This window comes from Tenrec ecaudatus, chromosome 10, assembly GCF_050624435.1.
Source record: "Tenrec ecaudatus isolate mTenEca1 chromosome 10, mTenEca1.hap1, whole genome shotgun sequence".
Lineage (NCBI taxonomy): Eukaryota > Metazoa > Chordata > Mammalia > Afrosoricida > Tenrecidae > Tenrec > Tenrec ecaudatus.
In genome coordinates this window covers 80,837,772-80,864,039 of record NC_134539.1, presented here as the reverse complement: position 1 = coordinate 80,864,039, position 26,268 = coordinate 80,837,772, and the positions used below count along the sequence as shown (strand labels likewise).

The following is a 26,268-nucleotide window of genomic DNA, read 5'->3' as shown; positions in this document are numbered from 1 at the left end:
TATGAATTCCATTAAACTTATAAATTGAGTTAGAGGAGAAGACATTTTAGCAATATTGAGATTTCCTATCCAGGGATTTTGATATTTTTTCCATTTATTAAGGTCTTCTTTTTTATGTTCTTCAGTAAAGTTTTATTGTTTGCTTTCTATGGATGCTGTCATTTCTTAAGTTTATGCTTACATATTATATGGTATTCATTACTAATATGACTATAATCTTTTTCTATTCCCATCATACTTTCAAAATGGAAATTACTGGGATTTCCTGTTGTATTTGGAGCACCCTACAAGGAGTCCTGGTTAGGCATTGGACTGCTAACTGCAAGGTTGACAGTTCAAACCCACAAGCCACCCTGTGGGACAAAGAGGAGGCTATCTGCTCCCATCAAGATTTAGTCTCAGGAAACTCCCCCCAAACAGCTTTACACTGCCCCACATCTTTGCTATGATTCGGAATCTACTCGGTAGTCAGGGATACAAGGAGCCCTGGCGGCTGGCACAAATGCTAACCAAAAGGTCTGAAGTTCAAACCCATCAGCTGCTCTATGGGAGAAAGCCAAGGTTGTCTCGGAAACTCTCTGGGGCAGTTCTAGTCTGTCTGATAGGGTCACTGTGAGTCAGCCATGGGGCTTGGGGTTTTGCTTCACAACTCTATACCTCTCTTCCTGAGTTTGGAACTCAGAATGTATATTCAAGAAAGAGGCATAAAGATGTAAAAATATTGTGTTAGTCTGCGTGAACTAGAGAAACAAGTTCATACACACTCATATGTGTATAAGAAAGAGCTTTACATAAAGAGTAATTGTATATTAAGAAAATATACCAACCGAATTTGGATCAAGTCTGTAAGTCTGATATTAGCTCATATGTCTGATACCAGTCTATAAATTCCTCTTCAGACTCACGCAACACATGCAATGAAGCTGAATGCAGGAAGATCACAGACCAGTGTGTGGAAAGTCTTACGGATCCAGTGGCGGTGGAAGCATTTCAGCACTGGCAGGGGTCTCTATGTGGCTCCTCTAGCCTCAGGACTCTAGGAGCTCCATGTGTCTTGTCAGCAGGAGAATCTGTGTGTATCTGGCCTGCAGTGAGCTATTTATCTCCGTCCTGCCTCCAAATGAGGTCATCAAGCTGTGGCCTGGTTGACAGGCCAAACTCCACTCCATCTCAAGTTGACAGGAGATTATGTAACTGCCACAAATACTACCTTTAATATTGATCAAGGTGATTGGCAAATGTGACTTTTGAGCTTCAGCCAAGTGGACTTCCAGCCAGCTAGCTATCCTCTTGATAATGTGATTTACTGTCCCCTAACCTACCAATGAGTGCCAATGAATTTACAGATTCCCTTATGAACTATCCCTCTACTTCGGGAAAGCATCTGTTTTGTTGTGCTTTACGACAAGGTGGGATGCCAATGGCCAAAGCTTTATTTAGTAGTTTTATAGCAACAGTGCTCATGAGTGAGTTGGTCTACAGAGGCTGATGAGCCCTGGAATTAGGGGGTGGGGAGTAGGGGGGTGGTGGTGGGGTGGAGTATTGTTGGGTCCAATCTTAACTGTTAGGTCAGCAGGGACCGTGGGGTCTCTTGGGCTGGAGTGAGTTGAGTTGAGGGACTGGCCTAGGATTCAGTACGGTTTTGGAGGGCTCTGGGGTCCCTGCAAGAAGCCAGCTTGCAGGGGCGGGGGTAGGGTAACTGAGCACCGCTTAAGAGAGGTCTTGGGACTCGCAGGAGCCTGAGGCTGAGCAGAGGGACTGGTCTAGGGCATCGTGAGGCCTTGGGGAGCCGAGGGGGCTTTGGGTTTCCTGGAAGAGACCAACTTGAGGGGGAGGGCTCCTGCAGGCCTGGGGCCGCCTGCGGGGTCGCAGGGGTCCAGCTAGCGGCGCCCCGAGGCTCCCAGGGCGAGGGTGCGCCGGGCCCTGCCAGGGGCTAACGGGCTGGGTGGCCAGGAGGCCGACAGGCGGCGGCTTCTCGCTCCCTCCTCCCGCCTCCCCCGGAGCCAGAGCCTGGAGGCCAGGAGCCCGGACCGCCGCCGCCACTGCCGCCGCCGCGGCCCGAGGACGGAGCCGCCGCCGCCACCGTTGTCGCCGCCGCCGCCGCCAGGCCGCGCCCAGCCCCTCCCGCCGCCGCCGCCGCCGCTCCCCGGCGAGGCTGCGCTCGAGCTGCGGCGCCGGCTCCCGCCGCCTGGGCCCCGGGCCCGGCCCCTCCCGCGCCGCCCGGGCGATGAGAAGCTGCTTCTGCGTGAGACGGAGCCGGGACCCGCCGCCGCCGCCGCCCCAGCGGGGAACAGTTAAGTGAGGCCCGGGCGCGGAGGCTCGGCCGCGTCGGCCTGCTGCTGGCCGGGCGGCGGGCGCGGGCCCCGGGCCCAGGGGCGGGCGGGCGGGCGGAGCCGGGCCGCGCCGAGGCCTGCGGGCTGGGCGCCCGGCCCGCCGAGAGGCAGGCCGGGCGGGCGGCTGCCCGGGCCTGCGAGCGCCGCGGCCGCCCGGCCCGGGGCTTGGCCTTGCAGCAGGCGGGCAGCTCGGGACCGAGGGTCAGCCCCACCCGCCGGGCCTGGGCAGGTGAGGGGCCTGGGGGAGCCTGGGGACAGTGGCTGGACCCATCTGGCCTGGGGTCCACCTCTCTGTGGTCACGTGGGCGTGCACCAGCGTGCACCTGACTCTGGGGTATCATCTGGCTTGTGGCCTCCTCGGTGACCTGGGTGCAACAGAGAGGACATCCAGGCCCGAGGACCCCTGAGACCCCGAGGATCCACCCAGGAAGGATGGTGGGCATGTTGATGAGAACCCTGCAGTGGGCCTCAGTGCCAGGGAGGCGCGAGTGCCAGGGGTAGGTGCGAAGGTGTAGGGCCACGGGACACAGGACAGGCTCTCCACAGCAAACCGTCAGAGGCAGGCGCAGGTGAAGATAGAGCCACAAGCTTCTTTGTTACCAACACACGCCGGTCCCTATCTAAAGTGTGACTCTTCTCTGCTCCCAGCAGCCTTGGCAGCAGAGGAAGACCACGACAGGGCAATTGGCTCTGGCCGGTCCTCTGCTCCCTGCCCCCACGCAAGGACAAGCCAAGCGCCCACTCAGATTCCTACCACAGAAGCAGACGGCAGGCCGGCTCCTCTTTGGGGGCTTTGTCTCTGGTGGTTCCTCCTCAGTGTAATCTCATTGTACCTTTCTGGACAGCTGGCTGGATCGCATCTCATTTTAGCAGGGCTAGAAGATCTTATCAGCGGCACCGGAGAAAGTCTTAGAAAAATTAGGAGATAGCTCCGTGGAAGGCTGGAGTAACTGTAAATCCAAGTCTGTTTGAAAACGACGGGTGACACCTCTCTTGTGAAATCACATGGGGTATTTTGAGATCTTGTGCCAGACTGGGAATACTGAAGTGTTCTCTGAATACTGGGCATCCAAGAGCTGGGCGCCAAGATCTGTCCCCAGTGGTGCCTGTGGCAGTTATTGGTTGGTTGGACCAGCCACTTCTTTTCACTCCTCTGCTCCTTTTGTCCGGCATCCTTAGTTGGAGTCCGCAGGCCACATTCCTGGTGTATAGTCAAGACATTCTCCTTGCCCTGCCGCCATCCAGCTGGAGGACTGTCCCCGCTTCTAGCTGGACAGTTTCTTGGCACGATACTGCAGTGGAAGGGCTTTAGGACTTGACCTCAGAGTGAGGCCAGGTTTGTTTGTTTTTTACTGTTGGGTAAATTAGCTTTGCTGAACCTCCATTACCTTGCCAGCCAGGTGATGCTAGTGACAGTGTCTGTCACATAGGATCATCTAGTGCTATCCAGTCAGTTCTGATTCATAGAGACCCTATCAGTTAGGGCAGAACTGCCCCCGTGGGTTTATGAGACTGCATCTCTATGGGAGTAGACAGCCTCATCTCTTCCCGAAGGGTTGGCTGCTGGATGTGCACCTCAGACCTTGCGGCTAGCATCTCTGCGTGTAGCTGACGGTGCCTCCAGGGTACCTTCTACAGGACTGTAGAGAGACGTATATGAAAGAGTGCAAGGAAAATGCTTAGCTCAGCGCCTGCCATGTGGACAGTGGTCCAGAGAAGCTAGTGGCTATTATTAAGGGTTTTTGTTGACCAGGTAATCAGAGAAGTGGATTCAACTTGTAAATTATTTTTCTGCTTGTTTCTGTTATTATTGAGCTCTTGTCAGAAGAACTAGGAAATGGCAGTCTAGTCAAAAGAACAGTGGACTTGGCTTCAGGACTTGGGCTTTGAACCTCTTAGAAAATCTTGGACGAGTTGTGGAATTCGTGGAACGTCTCGTGACACCCATTTGTAAAAGCGACTTAAGAAACTCACACCATAAGGTAGTCCGGAAGGCTGAATAAGATGGTGTATGTGGCTGTGCTCAGTACAGTCAGGGATGGAGGTCCCCCCTAAATCAGGGTTGTGTGGGCCCGCCACACAATTGGGGGGGTGTCTTTATGACAAAAAGAACATCTTATAAAATCATAAGACCTTATGAACCCATGGACCAAGCCTGTCCCAGGGCCTTGGCTGGGGCACATGCAAGAGAGGGGTCCCGAAGCTTAGGTTCTGTTCAGTGGCCTTGCAGCATCTCTGAACCCATGCGGTGGAGACCCCTCTGCCTTAGGCTGCGAGTGCCGAGTGCTTCCTGCTCAAGGAGCGATGATATCCTTACCACCCCGGAAAGTAATACCTGTGTTGGAGTACAGAATGAGAAGCATCAAAGGTGTCATGATGATGATGACGATAACAAATGACTACATGGCTGGATGTGGTCGGGCCCAGAACACCATTTAGTTGGCTGCGGTTGAGCGAGCGGAGTCTCCTTTGCTAGTTGGGGTGTGGAAGAGGAGACTTGGGTCCCTGAATGAGCTGCCTTTCCCTAGCCTGGTCCCGTTCTCTGGGAGGCCCTCCGTGGCCAACGTTTCACTGGCCCTGGTGGCTTGCCTTGGCCGTCTGCTCGCCGGGCTGCCCTTGGGGACTGTGGTTTGCCTGCACTGTCTGGGCTGTTTTGCAAGGGGTTTGCCTGCAACAGATGGCCTCCCTCCAGCTGCTTGGGAGGCCGGGGCCACTGTGGGGTGTGCTGAACATTCTCTCCCTTGTCGGAGACATCCTGTGGGCATGTGTTCGGTTTACTCAACATACTTCTGGCGACATGCAGAGCTTGTCCAGGCTGAAATGTGAGAGGCCCGTGGGCCTGGAGCCCAGGGGTCACACACAGGAGCTTTGTCGCTCCTGCTCTGCTGAGGCCTGGAGGCCCTTTTGGGTGGACTTGTGGCTAGAAGCAGCACCAGTTCTCTTTCATCTGCTCGCATGCTCGCTCTCTCTGTATCGCCGTATCCGTGGACAACTGGAATGCAAAGGGAATGGAAGTTTCCCACTGACTTTGGAAGCCATTTTCATATATGTGAGCATACATAGCATCGACATGTGTGTGGTGTATGTGTATGTGTATACCATCTTATTTGTTTGTCAGATACTGGTCAGCAGAGCAGAATGTTCAAAAGACGATCCTCTGATCCTTTAGACGAGAGGGATCAATGATTCCTAAATGAGCGAAATGTGCCTGGGGTGTCGATGAAATTACAGATTCCAGGGCCCCACATCCACACCTCACTGAGCGGAACCTTGGGGTTGGGGTGGTGGGCTTTTCCTGTTGCATACGCCACACCTTGGGTTGTACTTACGTTTGCTGAAGCGAGAGCTACCCTTCCCCCAAGCCCAACCAAGTCGATGCCCACTCAGAGTGACCCTGATAGGCCAGAACTGCCCCTGTGGGTTTCTGAGACTAATTCTAATTTTTTATTAAAATATAATTTTATTAGGGGCGCTTATAACAGTCCATACATCAATTGTATCAAGCATATTTGTTCACTTGTTGCCATCATTATTTTCTATACATCTACTTCCTATTGAGCTCTTGGTATTAGCTCCCCCCCTCCCGCCGTGACCTCTTGATAAATTATTATTTTCATTTCTTACACTGACCGCTGTCTACCTTCCGCCATGGTTTCTGTTGTTCGTCCCCCTGGGGTCAGGGTGTGTGGTTATGTGTCGCTCATTGTGATCTGAGACTCGTGTAAGAGCCCCGCCTCTCTCCCTTGGAGTGCCTGGTGTTTTAAAACTGCTGACCTTGCAGTTTGCAGCCCAACTCAAAGCACCAACTGCCAGGGCTCCTTTTAGATGCTTTATGTCTATGAGAACTCCGTAGCGGAAATTTCGGGATCCATCATTTCAATTCTATAGTGATAGAAGCTTAAGGCCCAGCTTAGTTAACTTGCTTTGGAGGGTCCCGCAGCTGTAAACTTGAATCCAACCTGGGGTTCAAGCTTGAACCCCAGGGACATCAAAGCTTGTGTTCTTTTCGTTCCTTTGCTTTTTGTTCAGTCCTCCCACTGAGCTCACGCCAGCGGAGGCCCCGGAGGGCCGGGGTTTGAGGAGGTAAAATGGGATGAAAGAAAACCTGCATGGGAATTGCTTTCTCCCGATGCCTGGGGTTCTTTCTCCTTCTGTAGATAGCCGTCCTTGCTTCCTAAAACCCCAAACCCACAGCCACCAAGGCCACTCTGACTCAGAACGCCCCGATATCGGGCTTCCTGGACTATCCATCTTTGTGGGAGCTGAGAGCCTCACCTTTCCCTCTGGGAGCGATTTGTGGGCCTTGAGCAGCTGACCTTGCCGTCAGCAACCAAGGGTTGTACACGACACCACCAGAGCGCCTTACATCATTGCGTAGGCCTCAGCAATGGAGAACTGCCGGTGAGCGTTTGTTTCGTTATGTTCTGTTCGTTTGTTTGCCTAACCCTTTCCAGCCCAGCCGCAACTCGCCATTCCCAAGCAAGCCATGTGTTCTCACAGCACGTTGCTGTGTCTCCGGAGTACCTCCCTGCTCCTCTCTCAGACGAGGCCAGCGGGAGTGCCATCCCTCCTCTTCCATCTCCCTGACTCCCCAGGCAGCAGTCTCATTCTTACAGGGTGTTTCTCCAGCCTGTGAACTCCTCAGGTGGAAAGCTGGGCCCTGTTTGTCGCTGCATCACTGGACACAGTGGTCCCTGCCCTGGGCTACACATTATCCAGTCCCAGCCCCAACACAGATGAGTGGACACAGAACCTGGCGAGTTGGGAAGGGGGGGGGGGGTAGCTGTCATTTTAAAACCTCCCCAGGGGATCTCCAGAGGTCCTCTGCTTGTACCAGGCACTCAGCCAGTCCCAGTTGAACAGAATCAAGCCCATGCCTGAAACTGGGAAATGGTATACTCCCCCCTCTGTTCTGCTTGCTGCAGTTGGCTCACTCCTGGGGTTGTGGTGTTTATCCTAAGTGGGCCTCTTGCTGGAAGGGGCCTGACTGGTCTGGTCTCACTTATGCACTTCCGCTTCATGTGCCTTCCCTAATCCAATAGAATACATTGCGTTTTAAAGGAGGATAAGAATTTAATTTATCTACCCATTCATCTGCCCACCCCCTCATCCATCCATCCATCCATGCATCCATCCATGCATCCATCCATCCATCCATCCATCCATCCATCCATCCATCCATCCATATCATCCATTTATTCAGTACCACTGTGAGCTATACACTATAGTGGGCATAAAACCTGTGAAGAACTTACATATATCCTGCTAGGGAAAGTGTGTGCCGTGATTGTTGTTTGGTGCTGTGTGAGTCTGGGTAGACCAGAGAAACAAATCCAGGGAGACTCATATGTGTGTAAGAGAGAACTTTATATACAAGAGCAATTGAATATTGAGAAAACAGCCCCGTCCAGATCAAGTCCATAAGTCTGATGTTAGCCCATATGGTCGATACCAATCTATAAAGCCCTCGTCAGACTCGTGAAACACAGGCATTGATGCCGAGTGCAGGAAGATCACGGACCAGTGGGTGGGAAGTCTTGTGGATCCCGTGGCGGTGGAAGCATCTCAGTGCTGACAGGGGTCTCCACGTGGCTTCTTCAGCTCCAGGGCTCTAGCACAACTCCATGTGTCTTGTCAACAGGAATGTCTCTGCAGGGAGTGTGTCTGTGTCCCACCGCCAGCTAGCTGTTTATCACCACCGTGGCTCCAAATGAGGTCATCAAGCTGCAACCCGATGGACAGGCTAAACTCCACCCCTTCACTCTTAAGTCTCAAATTCACAACAGACTATGTAGCTACCACAGGTGCCATTGACTTGGCTCTGACCTCTAGTGAGCCTGCGCACCCAGAACAAAACACTGCCCAGCCCTGGGTCATCCTCACAGTTGTAGCTGGGCTTGTGGAGGGCCGTGCTCTTTGTTGGACTGTCAGGATTCTGAGGGAGAGCATCTGTTGGATGCAAGTGGGCAAGATTGGGGGGGGGGGCTGGGGACGTGACCAAGGTTTTGACTGGGGAGGTAAGTGGGTGCTTTTGAATGGGGAGGTAAATTGGTTGACCTGTGGCATGGAGGCGAGGACCTTGGATGACTCGTTCCTAGGCTGGTGCTTGGGCTTTTTATGTGAGCTGATTGAGACCATAAATGATTGCTGAAAATCTCCCACACTGAACACTCTTTCTGGAAGAAAAGGCATCCTCAGTAGCTCCTTCTCAGGGTCTTCAGCCTCTGGTTAGGCTTTGTTCCTTTAACAACTAGTGATGATTGGGCCATTTTCTTCCTTCAAGACAGTATTATTTCCCCATCCTCCCTGTACCTGCAGGGTAAATATTCTGGTTCTACAAACAAGGCTCTGACCAGATTAAATGTTAAATGACCAGATTAAGAACCCACCAAGTGAGTACTGAAACAGGAAGTACGGATTCCAGGCCCGCCCGCCCTCCCCTATCTCAGTTGGCTCGGGCCTCTTCTCCACGGAAGATTAGCTGCGGGTTCCCTCACTCCATTCATTTGCTCCTTGGATCGCTCATCCAACATTGGGGAGCACATTGGATCACAGCCAAAGATTACCTTCTGGAGAAATTCAGTGCGATGACACACAGGGTTACCATGAGTAAGAATGGGCTCGACCCCAGGGAGTTTTTTCTTTGGTTTCTGTTTCCCCTGGCCCGTCGACAAAAGTCTGTTGAAGGAGAGGACGTGGGCCGCTCTCACGAAGCTGTACAGCCTCGGGTACCTGAAGGAGCAGTTCTCTGTCCCGTTGGGACGCTGTGGGTCAGAATCAACTTGCTGGCAGTGGGTTTGGTTGATTTTTTTTTTTTTTGTACTCAAAATTTAGATTGTGGACCATCCAGTTACACATCACCGGAAGCTTGCTGAAAATCCAGGTTCTCGGGCGCCACCCAGACTTATTCAATCAGTGTTTCTCGAGGTGGGATTCAGGGGTCTGTTTTCACAGCCTCTCTAGGCGTGCTCAAAGGACTGCTCCAGAAGGTAGAACTTTTTCTTGACAGCCTTGTCGTGCCCTCAGCACAGAGCACCAAAGTGCTCCATCGACATTTACGGCCACACTGCCCTGAAGTCCCGGGTCATCTTACGTAGTAGGAATGTGGGAGCTTACTTTGGGGAAGGAAGGCAAGGCCAGCCAAATTTGAGGTACTCATAGGTCAATGTGCCACCAGAAGTGTACCTCTGAGTTTCAGGGCTGCAGAGGTATTTTGGAAGGATACAGCAACCAAATGCAAAAAAAAAAAAAAAAAAAAAATGAACTCTCAAGGCAGGTGTAAAAGTCAGGGAGGGCTGTGGACAGGCAGTGGGGCTGTGGACAGGCCATGCGTGGCTGACTTGAAGTCAGGTCTAAAGTAAGACTGGTCTGATGATTCTGGCCTGTGGACCCAGTGATAGGCCATTACATGCAATCAAGACATTTTCTCTCTGCAGGCTCAGTGGCCATTTAGGACCATGGTGCCACTCATCTTAGATCACTGAACACTCTTGTGGCTCCCTGGGAGTGGTTTCTTTTGCAAGGCAACATGGTCCTAGATGTGGCACTTGCCTTCTGATGGGGCCCTCTTTTTTCCCCTGTTACCCAGGGGACAACCCAACACAGCCAGGCAAGGCCTGATGGGAGTAGGCAAGGATACCCCTCATTCAGGGTGGGCTTCACACGTGTACCGGAGAGTTTGGCTTCCCTCCCGAGAGGCCCTGGTGTCATCAGACTCCAGTCAGTAAGGTGCAGGGCTTGGCCAAGGCGGCACTGTGCCTTTCCATGCCACATTCATTTCTGGGGCATGGGTTTCAAGATCTGGCCACAGAAACCTGAGCCCTTAGGCCTGCCACATGTAATTTATGGGAAGTTTTATGTTTGGTGATGAAATGGTTAATATAAATCCAAGTGTAGGATGGATTGAATTGTCATATTACTATACCACAATAATAATACAAGGTTCTTGTATCAGGAGAAACAGACATTTACTAGGGCAAAAGGATGTGCTTGCAATTGTTAGTTTTCCCACCAGGAAAATCCTTTGTGATCTACAAGCACTTAGAAAAACATTTGCTTTAGTTTCCCCAATAACTGACTGGCCCTCCCAGAATTCCAGGGCCCAATGCTACCAGAGTGCTTTACAAGCTATGAAGTGACCAGATTTTAACATTGGTAAAGCAGGACACCATTGATAAAACTCATATCCTGGAGAAATAGCCACAGGGCAGCCGAAACCCGTGTACCCTGGCTTGTCGGGCATTCTTTCCAAAAATCGGGATTTTTAAAAAATGCCTCAGGACGCGGGAAAAACTGTTAAAAATCAGGACTGTCCGCCAAAAGCGGGACATCTGGTCACCTTATACAAGCAGGAAGTCCCAGCCTTCTCCCTATATTTTGAATGGCAGACTAAAGGAGGTGGAGATTTTGCAGAATGGTAGGATTGGGCCAAGCTGAACCTAAGTCAGAGTTGTGCAGATCAAAGTGCAGGAGGCACGGGGACACTTCTGAGATCCAACAGTGGCCACCCCACAGCCTGGGCAGTTGTCCCCCACAATGGCCCTAGAGCTGGCTGGCTGTTCTCCTGGGTGCTATGTGAACCTTGCCCTCAATTTGCTGCACGGCCTCCCTACCCCCACCCCCGGAACCTTTGCTGCATGGAACTTCATGAAGGTACCCCAGTTTGTGGGTTTGTATGCACCGGGCTGTGTACTGGGGGAGCCTGGCCACAGGCTCCCTCCAGTGAGAACCAGACAGTGTCCTCCTGTCCCTTGCTTGCAATGTGTTAGCAGAAAGATGTCAGTACCCAGAGCTGCATGGGTTCCCGCAGGCCATTGCTGGGCTTGGGAAACTGGCAGAGATTTGGCCCAGGATGGGCAGGGCTGCAGCTGGTGGGGGTGGGGTGGGGGGAGCAGCCCGTTTCCAATGGCGACCCTGCTCTTGAGCTTTTTCCCACAGCAATTGAAATATTCACTCACTTCCCTTCTCCAGCCCCACAAGCTGGTAGATGAGGGCAGACAGTTTATGTCTTTTGTGCCCTTGACTTTGGATTTAAAACCAGCAGATCACAAGTTGGTTCTTCTGTGGGGACTTAATTAACCCACTGGTTTTGTCATTTCAATTACAGTAGCCCTATTTAACCTTCCTTCCCCCACCCTGCCTAAAGTAATTTGAAATTACTCTCCACAAAAGTTGTGTGCAAAACGTGCCTTTAGCCTTGGCAGCAGCTAGGTCCCTCTTCTGACTCCCCACTGCAGGGAGGGAGGCCGCTGTGGCCTCATCCTTCTGCCGCATCTCCTTTGAAGACAGTGCCCCTGCTGCTGTCGCCCTCACCCCTCCCCCGCCACCCACAAACACTTTAAACTCCGCAGCCCGTACCCCACCGCTATAAGGGGCTCAGGGAGAGGAGTCCGAGTTTTGTTAGCTGGGTTTTGATTGCAGTACGGGAGTTGATAAAACGAGATAAACTCCAGGCTCATGAGGGCTGTGGAAATTAAACAGAGATGATATCAAAGTTCCCCTGAGTTTTCAACTGTGATACAGTAGCTTAGCTTTCTCCCAGACTGGGGCCGGGAGGCTCGCCTTTGATTGTGAAACAATGTTCAACATCAGTTAAACCCAGCACTGCTGACTTTTAGGGATTAAGCACACTGTTATAGTAATTCTTTGATCAGCTACAAGGGAGCAGTGCGCTGTCTGTATAAAGGGGTGCTTTATAGTTAAAGTTCATTTCTCTATGAACCTGGGCTGACAGCATCAGTGAGGGGCTGCAGTGCTGGGAGCCAGGGCCCCCCTGAAGCATTCTGTTTGCAGCATGACTAGCAACAGCAGGCTGCAGGCTTCCTCCCACCAAGCACCATTGCATAGTATTCATTGAGCATGGCATGTTGGGAAAGTCTTCCTTCATCCGAATCCTTTCCCTTTTAATCCCAGTACACACATAGGCATGCACACCAATACAGGTGGGGTGTGTGTGTGTGTGTGTGTGTGCATGTCTGTCTCCTGTTTTGTGGTGGAATTCTTGGCGCAGACAAGAACAGGAACAGGATGTGCAGTCGGGGGAGATACTGGGATGAGGAATGGGAGCGATGACCTGTGAGATGAAAGAGGACTAGCTCAAGGTCCAGAGCCCTGGTGGCGTAGTGATTACAAGTTTGGCTGTGATCCTCAAGGTTAGCAGTTCAAAACCACCAGCCACTCCCCAGGAGAAACACTGGGCTTTCTATTTCTGTAAAGAGTTTCAGTCTCTGGGAAACTCACAGAGGGGCCCTTCTACTCTGTCCTGCAGGGTCTCCGTTTAGACCCAATGTCAGTGAACGTGAGAGAGAGAGAGAACGCGCTCAAGGTCAATATCACCAATGACATTTCCCCAGGCCCACCATGCACCCTCTCCACTGGCATTTGTGGAGAACCGAGTTTGAGTCCATGTCCCCTTAGGTTAACCTTAACCTTCTGAGAAATCTCCACCTGCAGTACTTGGTCATAGAAAACTCTGGGGCAGTCTTTGGCTTTTCAGATCTGTCCCTGCTTGCAGGCGCAGCCTGGAGGACAGAAGCTACCTCAAACTGCCCTCCCTGGGGGTGGGCTGCCTGTTGACCGAGCATGGCCCGGTGCTGTAGATCAGCCTGTTCCCTCCGGTGCCGTGCTCAGAGCTCCCTCATTAGGCCTAAATTTACCTCTGTCCTACACAAACATAGCCTTAGCTCATTTTTATTGTTGTAAATTATTTATGAGGGAAATGTTGAATCTTGAAACTGAGGTGTGAGGAAAATTAATCCCATGTTACTTTTATCTTTCTGTACTTTACTCCTGCTGGCTTGACTTATTGGGCTATGGCTAGAGACCGCAGAGCAGTGGCATTTTAAAGCATCATTAGTGGTTGACGCTGCCTTGGATGGGACCCTGACTTCCCTCTTGGTCGCCTGAGGGAAAGCCAACCAGGCTGAGGAGGCTCGGCTGACCCCCTGATACTAAGCCCCTCAATGTTCTCACCCATAAAATGGGAATAACAGCACTTACCTAACCACCTCCTAGGTTTGGTCTGAGCATCCACTGAGATGAAGCACAAGAAAGCTTTTGGAGAATTATTGCAAAGTGCCCTACAAAACACCAAACCAAATCCAACTCACTGCCATCAAGTCAATTCTGACTCACGTCGAACACAGACAACAAGGTAAAACTGACCCTGTGGGTTTCTAAGACTAACTCTCTACTAGAGTTCGTAAAGAAACCTCATCTTTCTCCCTCCATGTGGCTGGTGGTTTCGAACTTTGGACCATGTGGTTAACAGACAAACACATAACCATTACACCACCAGAGCCAGGGAAGCTTGATAGATAGTGTGTTTTGTGTGGAGGCCGGGTTTTGGAAGCGGATGTTGGGTGAGACGTGCCAAGGTTGGAACCAAGGGTTGTTGCCAGGAGGCCTTGGCGACTCCGTCCATACCACCTCTTGACAGACGCGTTAATGTCGATTTTAAATGCCCTGCTCCCTTCTCCACCTCTCCCTCCTCGCTGGCTCCCATTAATGGCCTCTTCTCCCTCTGGCAAGGGCCTGGCCTGTGACCCTGGGCGGGCGCACGCTCCGCAATGCCATCCCTTCTGGCCGGAGGCTCCACACGGTCCGGAAAGCGTGGAGTGCGAGTTAATAAATGGCCTTTTGTTAGGAAGGTCAATTGAAGTGACGGTAGAGACGCTGTTAAAAGTAATTTGCAGTCAGAAAATATGTAATTCAGGGCAAGCTTCTTTGAGTGATTGCCTCTGCCATGGATATCTTGGGCGGTTCTCATGAAAAGCTTCCTTAGCTGGCACTGGTGCTTCCTCGGCGACAGCGGAGCCCAGCCGCAGCCCGGGCCACGAGGAGTCATTTGTCTGTATTTCACAAAGGCTGCCTTGATCCCCAGGGTACAGCTCCTGGGGCGGGGCGATGCGGGGGGGGGTGGGGGTGGGGGGGGCAGGCCTGCATCTGGGATGCTCTGTGCTAACTCTCTGTATGCCAGGCCTCACCCAGCAGGCTGGGGGCCGAGCAGGCCCAGGCCCGGGCCGCTGCCTCCTTTGTCTGCCGCGGCTGGGAGGCAGCCTGCAGCCATCTTGAGGTGTGCTGCTGGGCTGCTTTCTCTGGTGCATTCTGGGAGCAGCATCGCTCCTCTGCGAGTACGTTTCCCGGACTGCAATTGATATCAGTATGCTTCAGAGCGAACGAGGAGCGCCGAGGATATTGTGACCCGAGGACACGAATCTATCAGCAAATAAAATCTCACTTATTCCAATGCTTTCTCCTCCTCTCTTCCCTCTCCTTCTTTCTGAGAAGGGGAGAGGCAGTAGTACTATCTTGATGGGGGAAATCCACCTCACATGTTCTTTATTAAATACACAGCATGATATTTTAGCACTGGCAACATTGGTACATTCTGTTAATGAGTTGCTAATTGCAAAGCATTTCGGTAACCAACAGCAGATACTGATATTTTGCAAATGGCAGCAATTACCAAAGACAGGGGATTTTTTTTCACGTGAAGATGCTTTTTGATCAGGGCTTGCTTTCGATTGGGCGGAGGTGGATAATTTAATTAGACGCCCCCTTCTTTGGGGGCCGTGCACACATACTCATGCAGTCAATAGATACACACTGCATACTGTGTACCGAAAGCACCGAGCCCCGAACTTGATGGAGACAGCCTGGACATGAGCGATGACAGCAGAAACCGACGCTGTGGTGCCTCTGGGTGGCCTACCTGCTGCCCTGGCCTCCCAGTAGCTCATGTGCAGTGGAATTAAGTAATGCAAAATTTTGTTGAGACTTTGTTTTAAATAGAAGCCCATGGTGCTGCTGGTGCCAGGCGCTTCCTGGCTTCGATCAGAGGTTGGCTTCTGTGTTTGGACTAATCTGTTCCTGGAGCGCGCTCTGGGTTCCAGGAGACGCTGACTACCACGTGGGTGACAAGCACACAGTGTTGTGATTGTTCCCAGTTAGGAGGTTACCATCGTTTCTTAATGGCCTCTGCCTTTTCTGATCATCTCCTGAGCAGTGAGGCTATTCCTCTTGCCCGCCTGGTTAGGCAGCCTGTTTGGTTTGCTTTCGAAGCCGGGACCAGCCTTGAGAGCCCTGCCAGTGGAATTTAATTGCTGTGGAAGAGGGTAGAATTTCACTCGCTCTTTCCCCCAGGTTGCCCCTTTCAAAGTGCTTGAGATCATTTACATAAGGTGTTGCCTTTTTTATTTGCTTTCTGGTACCTGGCCACTCTGGCCGCCCGGCCCCAACGCTCCCTATATTCCTCCTGTCTCCTCTAGTTGCATCAAGAGGCAGTCAGCAGCAGAATAATAATTCGGCCCCCCTCCCTTTTTCTCCCCAAGTGCCCAGCAAGAATTATGGTCATTGTTCGTGTTTAGCTTTGAGTAAATGCCCACACGACCTGGGGGTTTAAACACACAGAAGGATCCGCCAGGCCTGCAGGAACTGGTTTCCGAGCACGTTTCTGAGCAAGTTCTTCTGGGGGCCCCCGTGTATTCTAAACCTGGATGGTGTCATCAGCAGTGTGTTTAGTGCCTGCTGCATGCCAGAAACAGCTTCAGGCCCTTCAGTTACATGGACTCGCTCCGGCCTTAAGATAGCTCCTCAAGTGTCTCTGTATCTCAGCCTCTTTTTGTAGATGGAAGAACCGAGGCTCCAACAGGTGAAATCACTTGTTCAGTCACTAGCTAGTGTCGCCGAGCCTGGATTTGGACACCCTGCCCACGCCTCCATATGTGACTGCCAAGATCCTCGCTCTTTTGCTAAGTTTCCACCTGCTAAGTAGTCTAACCTTGGTCTTGGTAGAGGCTGTGGAGTCAGAGGGCTGCGTCTCCACCAAGAGGGAATGCGAGGGAAAGAATCGGAAGGGGTTGGTAGATTTCGTCCTGGCGGGTGTAGCCTCCGAGAAGCTGCTGGTAAGGGTCAGAAATCAGGCAGTTGGACTGTAAAGTGGAAGCAATTAGCTCCAGGATTTGAGTGAACATCACCTCCTTCGAGCAGGGACCAGCCCACAATAGCTACGTTCCTCCACCAGTTTTCACAGCTAACTTCGGAAAAGCAGGGGCCAGAGGTGGTTTGAATTCTTGATCCCAGGACAGGGTTGGCCCCTTCACCCAGACCATGTCCTAGCCCAGGACATTGGCCCCAAGATTCTGGTTCTGTCTGAAATTTTGCTTTGCTCCCTTTCAACGCTAAATGTGAACGCTGTGCTTTCTTTTTCCTTCTCTGAACCAGGACCAGTCCACCATGCCTGAAGTCAAGGACCTTTCTGAAGCCTTGCCAGAAACATCAATGGACCCCATCACGGGAGTGGGGGTGGTGGCTTCTAGGAACAGAGCCCCGACAGGCTATGACGTAGTAAGTCAAGATCCTAGTTTGTACTTTTAAAATTTAACTCCTGTTTCCAAGATATTCTCCACCTTGGGTGTGAGGTGTGGCTGCAGCGGTTAGGTGCCTCACGTGGATCCCCATCCATGGCGACGGACCGAACAGGACTAAGTGGAATGCCCCCCGAGGGCTTTCTAGGGATGTGATCTTGATGGGAACGGATCTCCAGGTCTCTCCCAGGTCTCTCCCAGGAACTGCAAGATAGGCTTGGCCCACCAACCTTGCAGTGGACAGCCTGAAGCTTAACATAGGGCTGGGTGTGTCCTGGTTTGGGAGTCAGAAGACCTCCTGGAGTGGCAGCTGTCTGGGCTGCCCTCTGGCCTTGCCGTGGCTATGTTACTTGACCCCGTGTAGTGGTCATTCTCATCTTCTGGAAAAGTACTGCGTGGGCTAATTGATCCCGAAGCGACTTTTATTTCTGATACCTTGTGAACAGGACCCAAGAGTCTGTGACAGACCTACACATAGGTGATCTCCACTTTTGCTGATAAAGAGCCCCAAACCTTCCATAGCACTAATCCTCCCGAGTGGGGAAGCAGCCCCGCCCCCCTGGCTGACCCCACCCAGCAGGTGGGCGGAGCTCTGCCCTGCTCCCCTGAGCAGCAGACAGCAGTTACTGTTATGGCAACAGGTAACTTCTGCTTTGGGTGGGCCTTGGAAACTAGAGCAGCTTTCCCACTGCCCCCAGTCAGTCCATTGTGGATCACGGTGGCCCTGTAGGGCAGAGGAGAACCTCTCCTCGCAGTTTCCCACACTGGAACTCTTTGTGGGAGCAAACGACCCTATCTTCGCTCCCTCCGGAGGAGGAGGAGCAGCTGGTGGGATCAATCAATGGGCCTTGAGGCAGACAGCCCAACACCTAACCCGTGCGGGGGCCAGGGCTCCTTGGGGCCATTAACAGTGCCTATTAATTGTCACGTATTCTGAGGCACTGAGTTATCTTCCTTCCGCTGGCCTCGTTTTTCTTGATGGCAGCATTTTACTCGCACTCACTGAAAATGTGTCCCAACAGTGCACCTGCCACCTGACCGGAACGCTCTGCTTCTAGGGATGGGAGGGAAGCCCTGGGCAGGCAGGGTTCCCTAACCTTGGCCTCTGGACACCGTGGACCAGATATTTCTTTGTAGTGGGGACTGCCCTGTGCTCTGTAGGAGATTTCACAGGGATCCTGGCCTCTGCTAGATGCCTGTGGCATCGCCCCTCTAGCTGTAACAACCAAACATGTCTCCTGACACTGCCATAGTCCCTAGGAGGAGGACGCTGTGGGAGAAGCCAACCTCACCTAACCTCCCCCCCCTCCCCCGCCTGTGTAGCAGCCGATATAGACGGGCTCACTCATTGAGGGGTGCGGTGTGAGGGAAGAAAAGCCGGTTCAAATGTTCCCCATCACTTTCCTCACTGTTCGAAAGCTTATAAGCAGTTTTAAGAGTGAAAGAATGGGGAATCTTTTCTGACAAAGATGTGAGTCTTACCTGCTGCTTGACTTCAAAGCACTGTTTGAACTTATCACTTTCCATAAAATAGAATCATTAGGAATGGCTTTGTGCCATAAAACTCTTGGGGAAGCTAATAAAAATGTTCCTGATTTGAGAAGCCAAAGTGTCTTTTGATGAATTAGAGATGAAGTAGCAAGTCGTGAATCAAGGCTGGGAGCGCATGCTGAGTGGGAGGGCGGGCTGCGGGGGGTGTCTCTCCCTCTCTCTCAGGAGGGCTCCCGCCAGCAGTTGAACCCCAGGGCATGCTGTTGGGCGCCCTCTCAAGGGGCTCTGGTGTGGAGCGCAGCTCTCATGTTCTGTGTGTGCCTCGGGGTCATGTGGCCTGCTCTGCGAGGGGGCGGTCGGTGGCCTTTGAGAGTCTGGTTTTCCTGAAAGTCTCACTAAGTCTGACAGGGGCAGAATCTATCCCTATCATTTTCTCCTAACATCGCGCTCAGGGCGGGAGGGCAGAGTGTCAAATGAGTAAAATTAATAAGCACATTCCATGATTATGCCGCACCATGCCTGATCATGAAAGGTGAGCAGGGCAAGGGGCCAGCCTGGCAATTACCCAGCCTCTGGGAGGCCAGAGCCGAGTGTCCGCGAGCTCCCTCTAAAAGCCCTTTCAGGCAAAGTGGTGGGAGTTCTTCTTTACCCTGACCTTTGAACGCTTCTCAGAGAAGCATCTTGTTCCCTAGGGGCCTGATCCCAAGTTCAAGGGGAATGGGCTGGGGGGAGGAGGAGAGACACGTCCCGTTTCTTTCATCTGGAGTGGTGCATGAAGGCGACATTCCGCCCGAAGATACAAGGCGCTTTATGGTGACCAGGCTGTGAGAGCAACGTGCAGACAAGGGCTCAGCTGGAGGACGACGCCCAGCTGCGGGGTCTGGCGAGACCTGTATGTGTGGCACCCACTGTAGGATTAATCCCTATCTGTGCAGCAACACCTTAAAACCCTGCTCTCTCCCAACCCAGCGAGCTCAGCCCCCACCAGCTGCTGACCGAGTCACACAACTGTTGTCCAGTGAACGTTGGCCCCGCCGCAGTTAGAAACAGTAAGATGCCAAATGTTCCTCCCTAAAAATCACACTGAATTACATGCCTTCTCTCCAGGTCAGGGAAAGCTTCTTAGGCTAAACCCAAATAAACTCACTGCCATAAAGTCAATTCCAATTCATAGCGACCCTAGAGGACAGGGTAGAACTGCCCCTCTGAGTTTCCCAGACTATAGCTCTTTGTGGGAGTAGAAAGCCCCTCTTTCTCCCGCTGAGAGGCTGGCGGTTTCTAGTGGCTGATCTTGTGGTTAGCAGCCCAATGTGTAACCACTGTGGGACCAGGGCTCCTGCCAGCTAAGAGGCAGGCGAGGGGTTATTTATTAAATATCTCTATTTCTATTATTTTCTCTGAAACAACTCCCCCCCCCCCCCACACACACACATTTCCTATTGGTTGTGGGGGTGATTGCCAGAGGGTGGGGTGGATCGCAAGCGCCCTTGAAATGAATGCCACGGTGTCTGGCATGGGGAGTGTTGCAGTGAACTGGCCTGGTTGAAGGCCATGCTCGCTATTTTATCACATATGTGTGATCAGTTTTCAAAGAATCGAATGCTACAAGAGGCATGTCATGCCAAAACTCCCCCTGACCCTCATTTAATCTTTGATTTTGGAGTCACCTGGGACTTGGCAGATCTAAGGGTCATCACATTGGGCCATGCAAATCACCATTGCTGGATGAACATCTCTGTATTTCCAGCGAATGGCTTTTACCCTACATTCACTTACCTTCCTAAACAAGCATTTATAATTCAGCAACCAAACCCACAAGACTACATTTTTGAGATGACTCTTTCCAAGAAAGAAAATATGATTTTCCTCGATAATATGTATGTGTGTGTGTGTGTGTGTGTGTATCTCTAGACTTCAACTGTGAAGAGAAAGTGAAAATAAGCATACGCACCACTAGGTCTTAATTTTAAAATGATTATTTCTTCAGCCTTTTGATTTTGAGCACCTATTAGGTGCCAGCATGAGAAAGGCCAGGCTTTCTACTCCTGAAAAGAGTTACAATCCCAGAAACCCACAGGGGCAGTTCGACACTGTCCTATCAGGTGGCTATGAGGTGGCATCAACTTGATGGCAGTGAGTTTGGTCTCCTTGGTTTACCAGGTTCCAGCTAGGCTCTGGTGTTACAGTGGTAAACCAAAGCCTAGGTAGGCCCTACATTTAGGAAGCTTACAATGACGGGAGAAAGAAAGATCACCAAATGATCGCACAGATAGTGTAACATACTATGATGGTCTGCAGGGAAGTGCTTACACATCACTTATCTTCAGCATCTGGCCACCTCGAATGCTCAGTCCCTGATTTTGACAGCAGGAGCCCCTTGAAGTTGTTCCCTTCCTGCCTAACCCGCCTGGCCGAGTGTCTGCCGTCCAGCTTGTTCTAAGAGTCCCCCAGGGAAGTTCATTAAGTGGACTCAGGGTGATTCCATTCCGGCCTTGCTCCCCTCCTGTTGTCCCCCAGTTGTTCTTGTTGGTGCCATCCCTGAGCCCTCCCCTCGAGTCATGTAGCTCCCTTCCTGGCCTGGCAGCTGCTGCTCCCATCTTTGGCCTACCTTTCGTCCTCCCGGAGTCCTGGTACCATAGTGGTTACATGTTAGGCTGCTAACCACAAGATTGGAAGTTCTAGACCATCATCCAGCTCTTCGGGAGAGAGACAGGGCTTTCTACTCTCGTAAAGAGTGGCTTATTGGGGCTCCAGAAGGGGAGCTTGGAGGGCAATGGGGAGCTCATAATGAGGACGAGGAGGAAGAAAATGTTCTAGAACTGATATTGATGATGAATACTCAACTCTTTTTAATACGACTGAACTATGGACATGTGTGACATGTATTACATCTCAATGGCACCATTATTTTAAATTATACTCTCGGAAACTCACAGGAGCAGGTCTGCCCTGCCCCATTGGGTCACGATGAGTCAGAATTGACTTGATGGCCATGAGTTTGGTTTTCATTCCTGCAATCCACGAAGGCCCAAGGGCTGTTACACCTTAGAGTCCAGGACAAAAAGAATCTTAGCCTCAGAAGGAGATTTCTTTTTTCCCCTTTTCCTCACTCCAACCTAAAAGCACCCCCATTTCCTTCCTGAGAAATTCCACCCTGCACACAAGAGTCCTTTTGGCCCTGTGACCTGAAGAGACAATGACTGGTTCCAAATTTAGGTGAGGCGCTCCTGAGACTCAGTAGGCCTCAGAATCATGGCAGGGGCCTGTTGACACGCAGGTTGCTGGGCCCCACCCCCAGTGTTTCGGGGCGGGGTCTGGGATGGGCCCCATGGCATGCACGTCTAACCAATCCCAGGCAGCAATGTTGCTCTCAGCAAAGCCATTCTTGGTCTGAGTGCGTGCGGATGCCGAGTATGTGGAAAGGCAACCAGAGGAAGCCAGTGACGTCAGGTATACACAGTGAAAAAATTCGCTTTTTTTCGTCTACTGCATGCTTGTCCAGAGATGAGAAACTCAAGTGTTGGTCACCAAAAAAAAATCTACTTCAGGAAGGGCCGTGCCAGCTTGTCTGCTTGTTTTACAGCCTCTCCTGGTGTGGAGTCAAACAGTCATTTGGAATGTGTGTGTGTGTGTGTGTGTGTGTGTTCATTTGTGTGCATGTGTGTTGTTGATACCTTTCCCTCTGTAGGGAAGTTTCGGTTTACAGAACAATTGGGGAGAAAGTGCAAGCTTCACACGTGCCGTTTTTTCCCCTTCACGGTTTCTCTCTTGGTAACAGCTTGCATTGACGTGGCATGTAGTTGACAACTGAAGATCCAATATTGATACCTTATTATTACCCCTCCAGTCCACAAGGGTTCATGATAGTGTACAGGTCTGTGGGTTTTGACAGATGTAGAATATCATGTAGGATAGTAATAGAATCATACAGAACTGTGTCATTGCCTGAAAGTGCTCTAGGAGCCCTGGTGGCCTAGTGGGTTGCGTGTTGGGCTACAACTAACTGCAAGGACAACCGTTTGAAGCCACCAGCTGTCTGGGGAGAAAGAGGGGGCTTTCTGCTCCTGTAACAGTTACACAGGGACCGTTCTGCGCTGTCCTTCAGGGCTGCGATGAGTTGGAATCATCTTGACGGCAGTGAGTCGGTTTGCTTTTGGTGGGAACGTGCTCTGTGCGCCACGCAGCCATCCCCTCCTTTCCTTCTCAACTGGCACCCACTGACCTTGGGAGCGTCTTTATAATGATTAAAAAGTTGGAATCAGACAGCATGTCGCTATTCAGACTGGCTTCTTTCACTTGGTAGCATGCACTTCTCGTTCCTCTGTGTCTTTTTGCCCTTTGATAGTTCATTTCCCTTTATTGCTGAATAGACTCCATTGTATGTTTGTAACCAAAACATATTTGTCCATTTATCTGTTTGAGGGCATCTTGCTTGTTTCTAATGTTTGGCAAGTATTAATACAGCTGCTGTATATGTTTGCATGCAGGTTTTTGAATGGGCTTCAGTTTTCAGATCGTTTGGGTACATAGCTAGGAGATGATTGCTGGGTCATATGGTAGACTCATCTTTAGCTTTAAATTCCATGTGTGTGTGGATACCATTTTTAAATGGGATGCACTGTTCACACTCTCTTGTAGCTTTTTTAATCTTTTTTCATTGTGGCTCTCATTCTCTATCAGTACATACATAACATCTTATCCTTTTAATGAAAAATGTTTCATCATTATCTGACTTACCGAAATTTGGCTAACAGCCCCATCTTGAAGGACAGTTAGGTCGATTCTGTTCTTTTTCTTCCTCATTCTGAACACTATCCTTTAGCACAGCCCATCCTTCCTTAGCATGATGGTCCTCTTGGCTCCACTGAAGAATTTCATAGGCTGGAATTGCTGGGTCAAGAGTATTCACATTTTAAATATGATAGATATTACCAAATTGCCTTCCAGAAAGGTTGTGACATTTTGTCAGTTTATATGCCCACTGATGGTGTGATTGGAAGGGGTTTTAGGGGAGGTTTGACTTGATTGAGCTTCCCTTTCCCCTGAGCTTTGAGCTTGATTTTACCTCCTATCTTTCTGTCTCACTGCTTCTTCACAGTTGGGCATGTTTATAAAGCGAATGCCTGGTTGAAAATATTCACGCTTGTTTCAGCGGCAGACACGGACCTTGCCCTCAAGAAGTCTCCCATCTCATAACCAAACACAGACCCCAAGTCCACTTTGGTTCGGCATACTTAATTTCAATGTACTTCAAACTCTTTCTCTAGTTTCATTGAACCTCTGTTTTCTCATTTTTGGGATAAGTGGGAACTTTGTACTTTCATGCCTTTGAACCTGCTTTCCCTGTGCTTTCAGAATGCTTGCCTGCCCATGTACACACACACACACACACACACACACACACACACTGTTAAATTTTTACTCATCTGTCCAAACCCAGGCCAAATATCTTATTATTGAAAATTTTCATGACCATGTATGTATTCACGTTTGGGTTTCACAAATGCTTATTGGCCGTCTAGTGCTTCGCAGGGCACTGGGAATCCGGCATTCTGTGAGGTGGAAGGTGAGAGGTGGGGATGGAATCGCGGTGGGAAGGCGCAGGTCAGCTTGCCGTGATGAGGACTCTGGCTCCTACCCTAGGGGAGTGGGAACCATTACTTTTCCTCCCCTCTGAGATGTATTGACTTGTTTTCTGCTCTGACTTAAACAAACAAACTTGTTAAGAACATGCACAACAAAGCATACACTAGCTCAACAAGTTCTACACATACAATACGGTAACATTGATCACGGTCTTCAAATTGTGCAACTGTCGTGGCCCTCCCCTTCCTCTTTGTTTCTTCTCTATTGACACAGACTTGCGTGTCCCTAGATTCCATCTAATCTTCTGAATAGCTGTTAACAGTTTGGCCCATTGAGTAATTCTTTAAAGAGCACAGTGGCCAGAAAGACCGTCTGGACTAGTTAAGCCGGACTGTTGCTTGGTTTAAAGAAGCTTTCGGGGGACACTTTTGGTTGATGGCTTCAGGGTTAAAGATTATCTCAGGGCAGTAGCTTCAGGGGTTCATCCAGGCTCCATGGCTGCCATTAAGAGAGGCAAAGGGGTTCCCATTCGGATTTCTGTTGCTCAAAGACCACCGTGCAGTGAGGAGAGTCCTGGAGATGATAGACACGCGCAGATAGATAGATGCGTTTGAAGGCCCTGCAGTAGTGCAGGGAGAGAGGCAGCAGCCCCAGCCAGGGCATTGGCAATGGACAGGGACAAAAGTGATGAGATCTCAGGGACATCGAAGAATTAGATAGGACAGCAGAGGTGAGCAAAAGGAAGGATCAGGGCCTTGCAAGGATATCTTGCTGGGCAGCCGGGGAGATGCTGATGCTCGTTTGTGAGGTTGGAACTTAGACAACCAGGCAGGGTTGGTCATGGGAGCAAAGTGATTAGTTCCCTTTGGGACACATTGAGTTCAATGTGTATGTGTGGTGTCTAGTTAGAGGGGTCAAGAGAGGCCAGAAGGTCTAGGTGTTGCTAAATGATGGGGCTTTCCAATGGTTCATGGGAAACTGCATTAAAAGATAATGGACTTTTTCCTTGACCTTCTCGAAAGCCCCTCACATAGGAGGAGTAATGGGCCTAACACATCATCTAAAGGAACCAGAAGATACAGAGTTTGGTCGTGCCAGACTCCACGTCAGAACGTCAGGATCCTATGGAGTACGCTGGCGAAGGGCGGGGGCGAAAGGGGAGTCTTCACCAAAGGGTCCTGAGGTGCGCTTCCAGATGCACGTAGAAACGTATCAGGAAACTTAGGGAAAAGGAGGATTTCTAGAAGGAGCAGTGATTTGAACAGAGATAATGTTGGGCATTGGTAATGGTCCGAGTTGGCTTAGGGTAAATAAAATGAGGTTTAATTTAAGTAAAATAGAAGGTTCCTGTTGTGAACTTCGTGGGTGCAACTTCATGGCGGGTAAGCAGAGAGGAAACTCGGGCTGTGTTGAAGACTAAGTGGAAAGTGGTGAGGGGAGGCTGGGACTGGACACAGCTTTTGGCAGAAGACAAGTGGAGAGAGAAGGTAGTAACTAGAAGATGACCTATTGGTTGGGAGCCTCTTTTTCGTGGTTTACAGGTAAGGAAGTTCGGAATACATTTAGTTGCTGATGGGGAGGAATTTACCGCGAGGCAGGGCCAAAGAGACTGGAGTGACAGGGAGTGCTTGATAAACCCAGGCCCACCCATGAGAGGACAGAGAAGTTGGGATCCAGAGTCCATTCATATTGAGACCCAAGAGGTTATATGAGTGTCAATCTTGGTCTTTCCTGTTACCGTGTGCTGGGAAGCCAGCCTTGGTCATCTCTGACCCCCGAGGGTGTGTCAGGTGACAACACCTGGATGCTTCCTTCTCACTGCTCCTTACTTTCTTTGTCCTCTCCCGGGTCTCCCATCGCCTTTTCAACACCGCTTTTTGTTTCTGAACCTCGACAATACAACATTTCTTAAAACTTTTCTTGGGATTGCTGTGTCCCCGTGAGTCCATTTCAATTCATCGGGACCCTGTGACAGAGTAGAACTGCTCCATAGAGCAGTTTGATCTTTCTGGGGGACAGATTGATGGACCACTGCTCTTGTGGAGTGGCTGGTGGTTTTGATCAACCCAAACCCAAACCAAACCATTGCCACTGAGTTCATTCCAACTGAGAGCAACCCAATAGGACAGAGTAGAACTGCCCCGCAAGATTTCCCAGGCTGTAAATCTTTGCAGAAGCATCTCATCTCCTCTTGAGAGGAACTGCTAATATCTCACATAACAATCTAAAACTTAACCCTGTGTACCACCACCAAATCCACCGCCACCAAGTCCAGGTTGACACACAGTGACCTTATACAGGGTTTCCAAGACCCGTCTGTACAGAAGCAGACAGCCTCGTTCTCTCAGAGTGGCTGGTGGGTTTGGACTGCCAAGACCCATGGAATTTCATTATGCCCAAAATGGATTTAATGCATCAGATGCTGCAACTATCCAATATGAGGGACTGTAGAGCTCCTTTGAGCTCCTCTCTGGGCCACTACACTGGTTACA

General features: G+C 50.8%; 1 protein-coding gene across 2 annotated transcripts in view; it reads left to right on the top strand.

Annotated features, from left to right (window-relative positions):
* Positions 1-1,667: 1,667 nt before the first annotated feature.
* Positions 1,668-26,268, top strand: part of MVB12B (multivesicular body subunit 12B) — a 174,692-nt gene continuing 150,091 nt past the window's right edge. Inside the window, exons 1-2 of one of the 2 annotated variants that reach the window (XM_075560771.1) lie at positions 1,671-2,293; positions 16,557-16,679. In XM_075560771.1, coding sequence (XP_075416886.1) covers positions 2,228-2,293; positions 16,557-16,679 — 189 coding nt within the window. In that variant the 5' untranslated portion in view covers positions 1,671-2,227. Of the gene's footprint in view, positions 2,294-16,556; positions 16,680-26,268 lie in introns of both variants that reach the window. The other variant, XM_075560772.1, reaches the window with a different exon arrangement.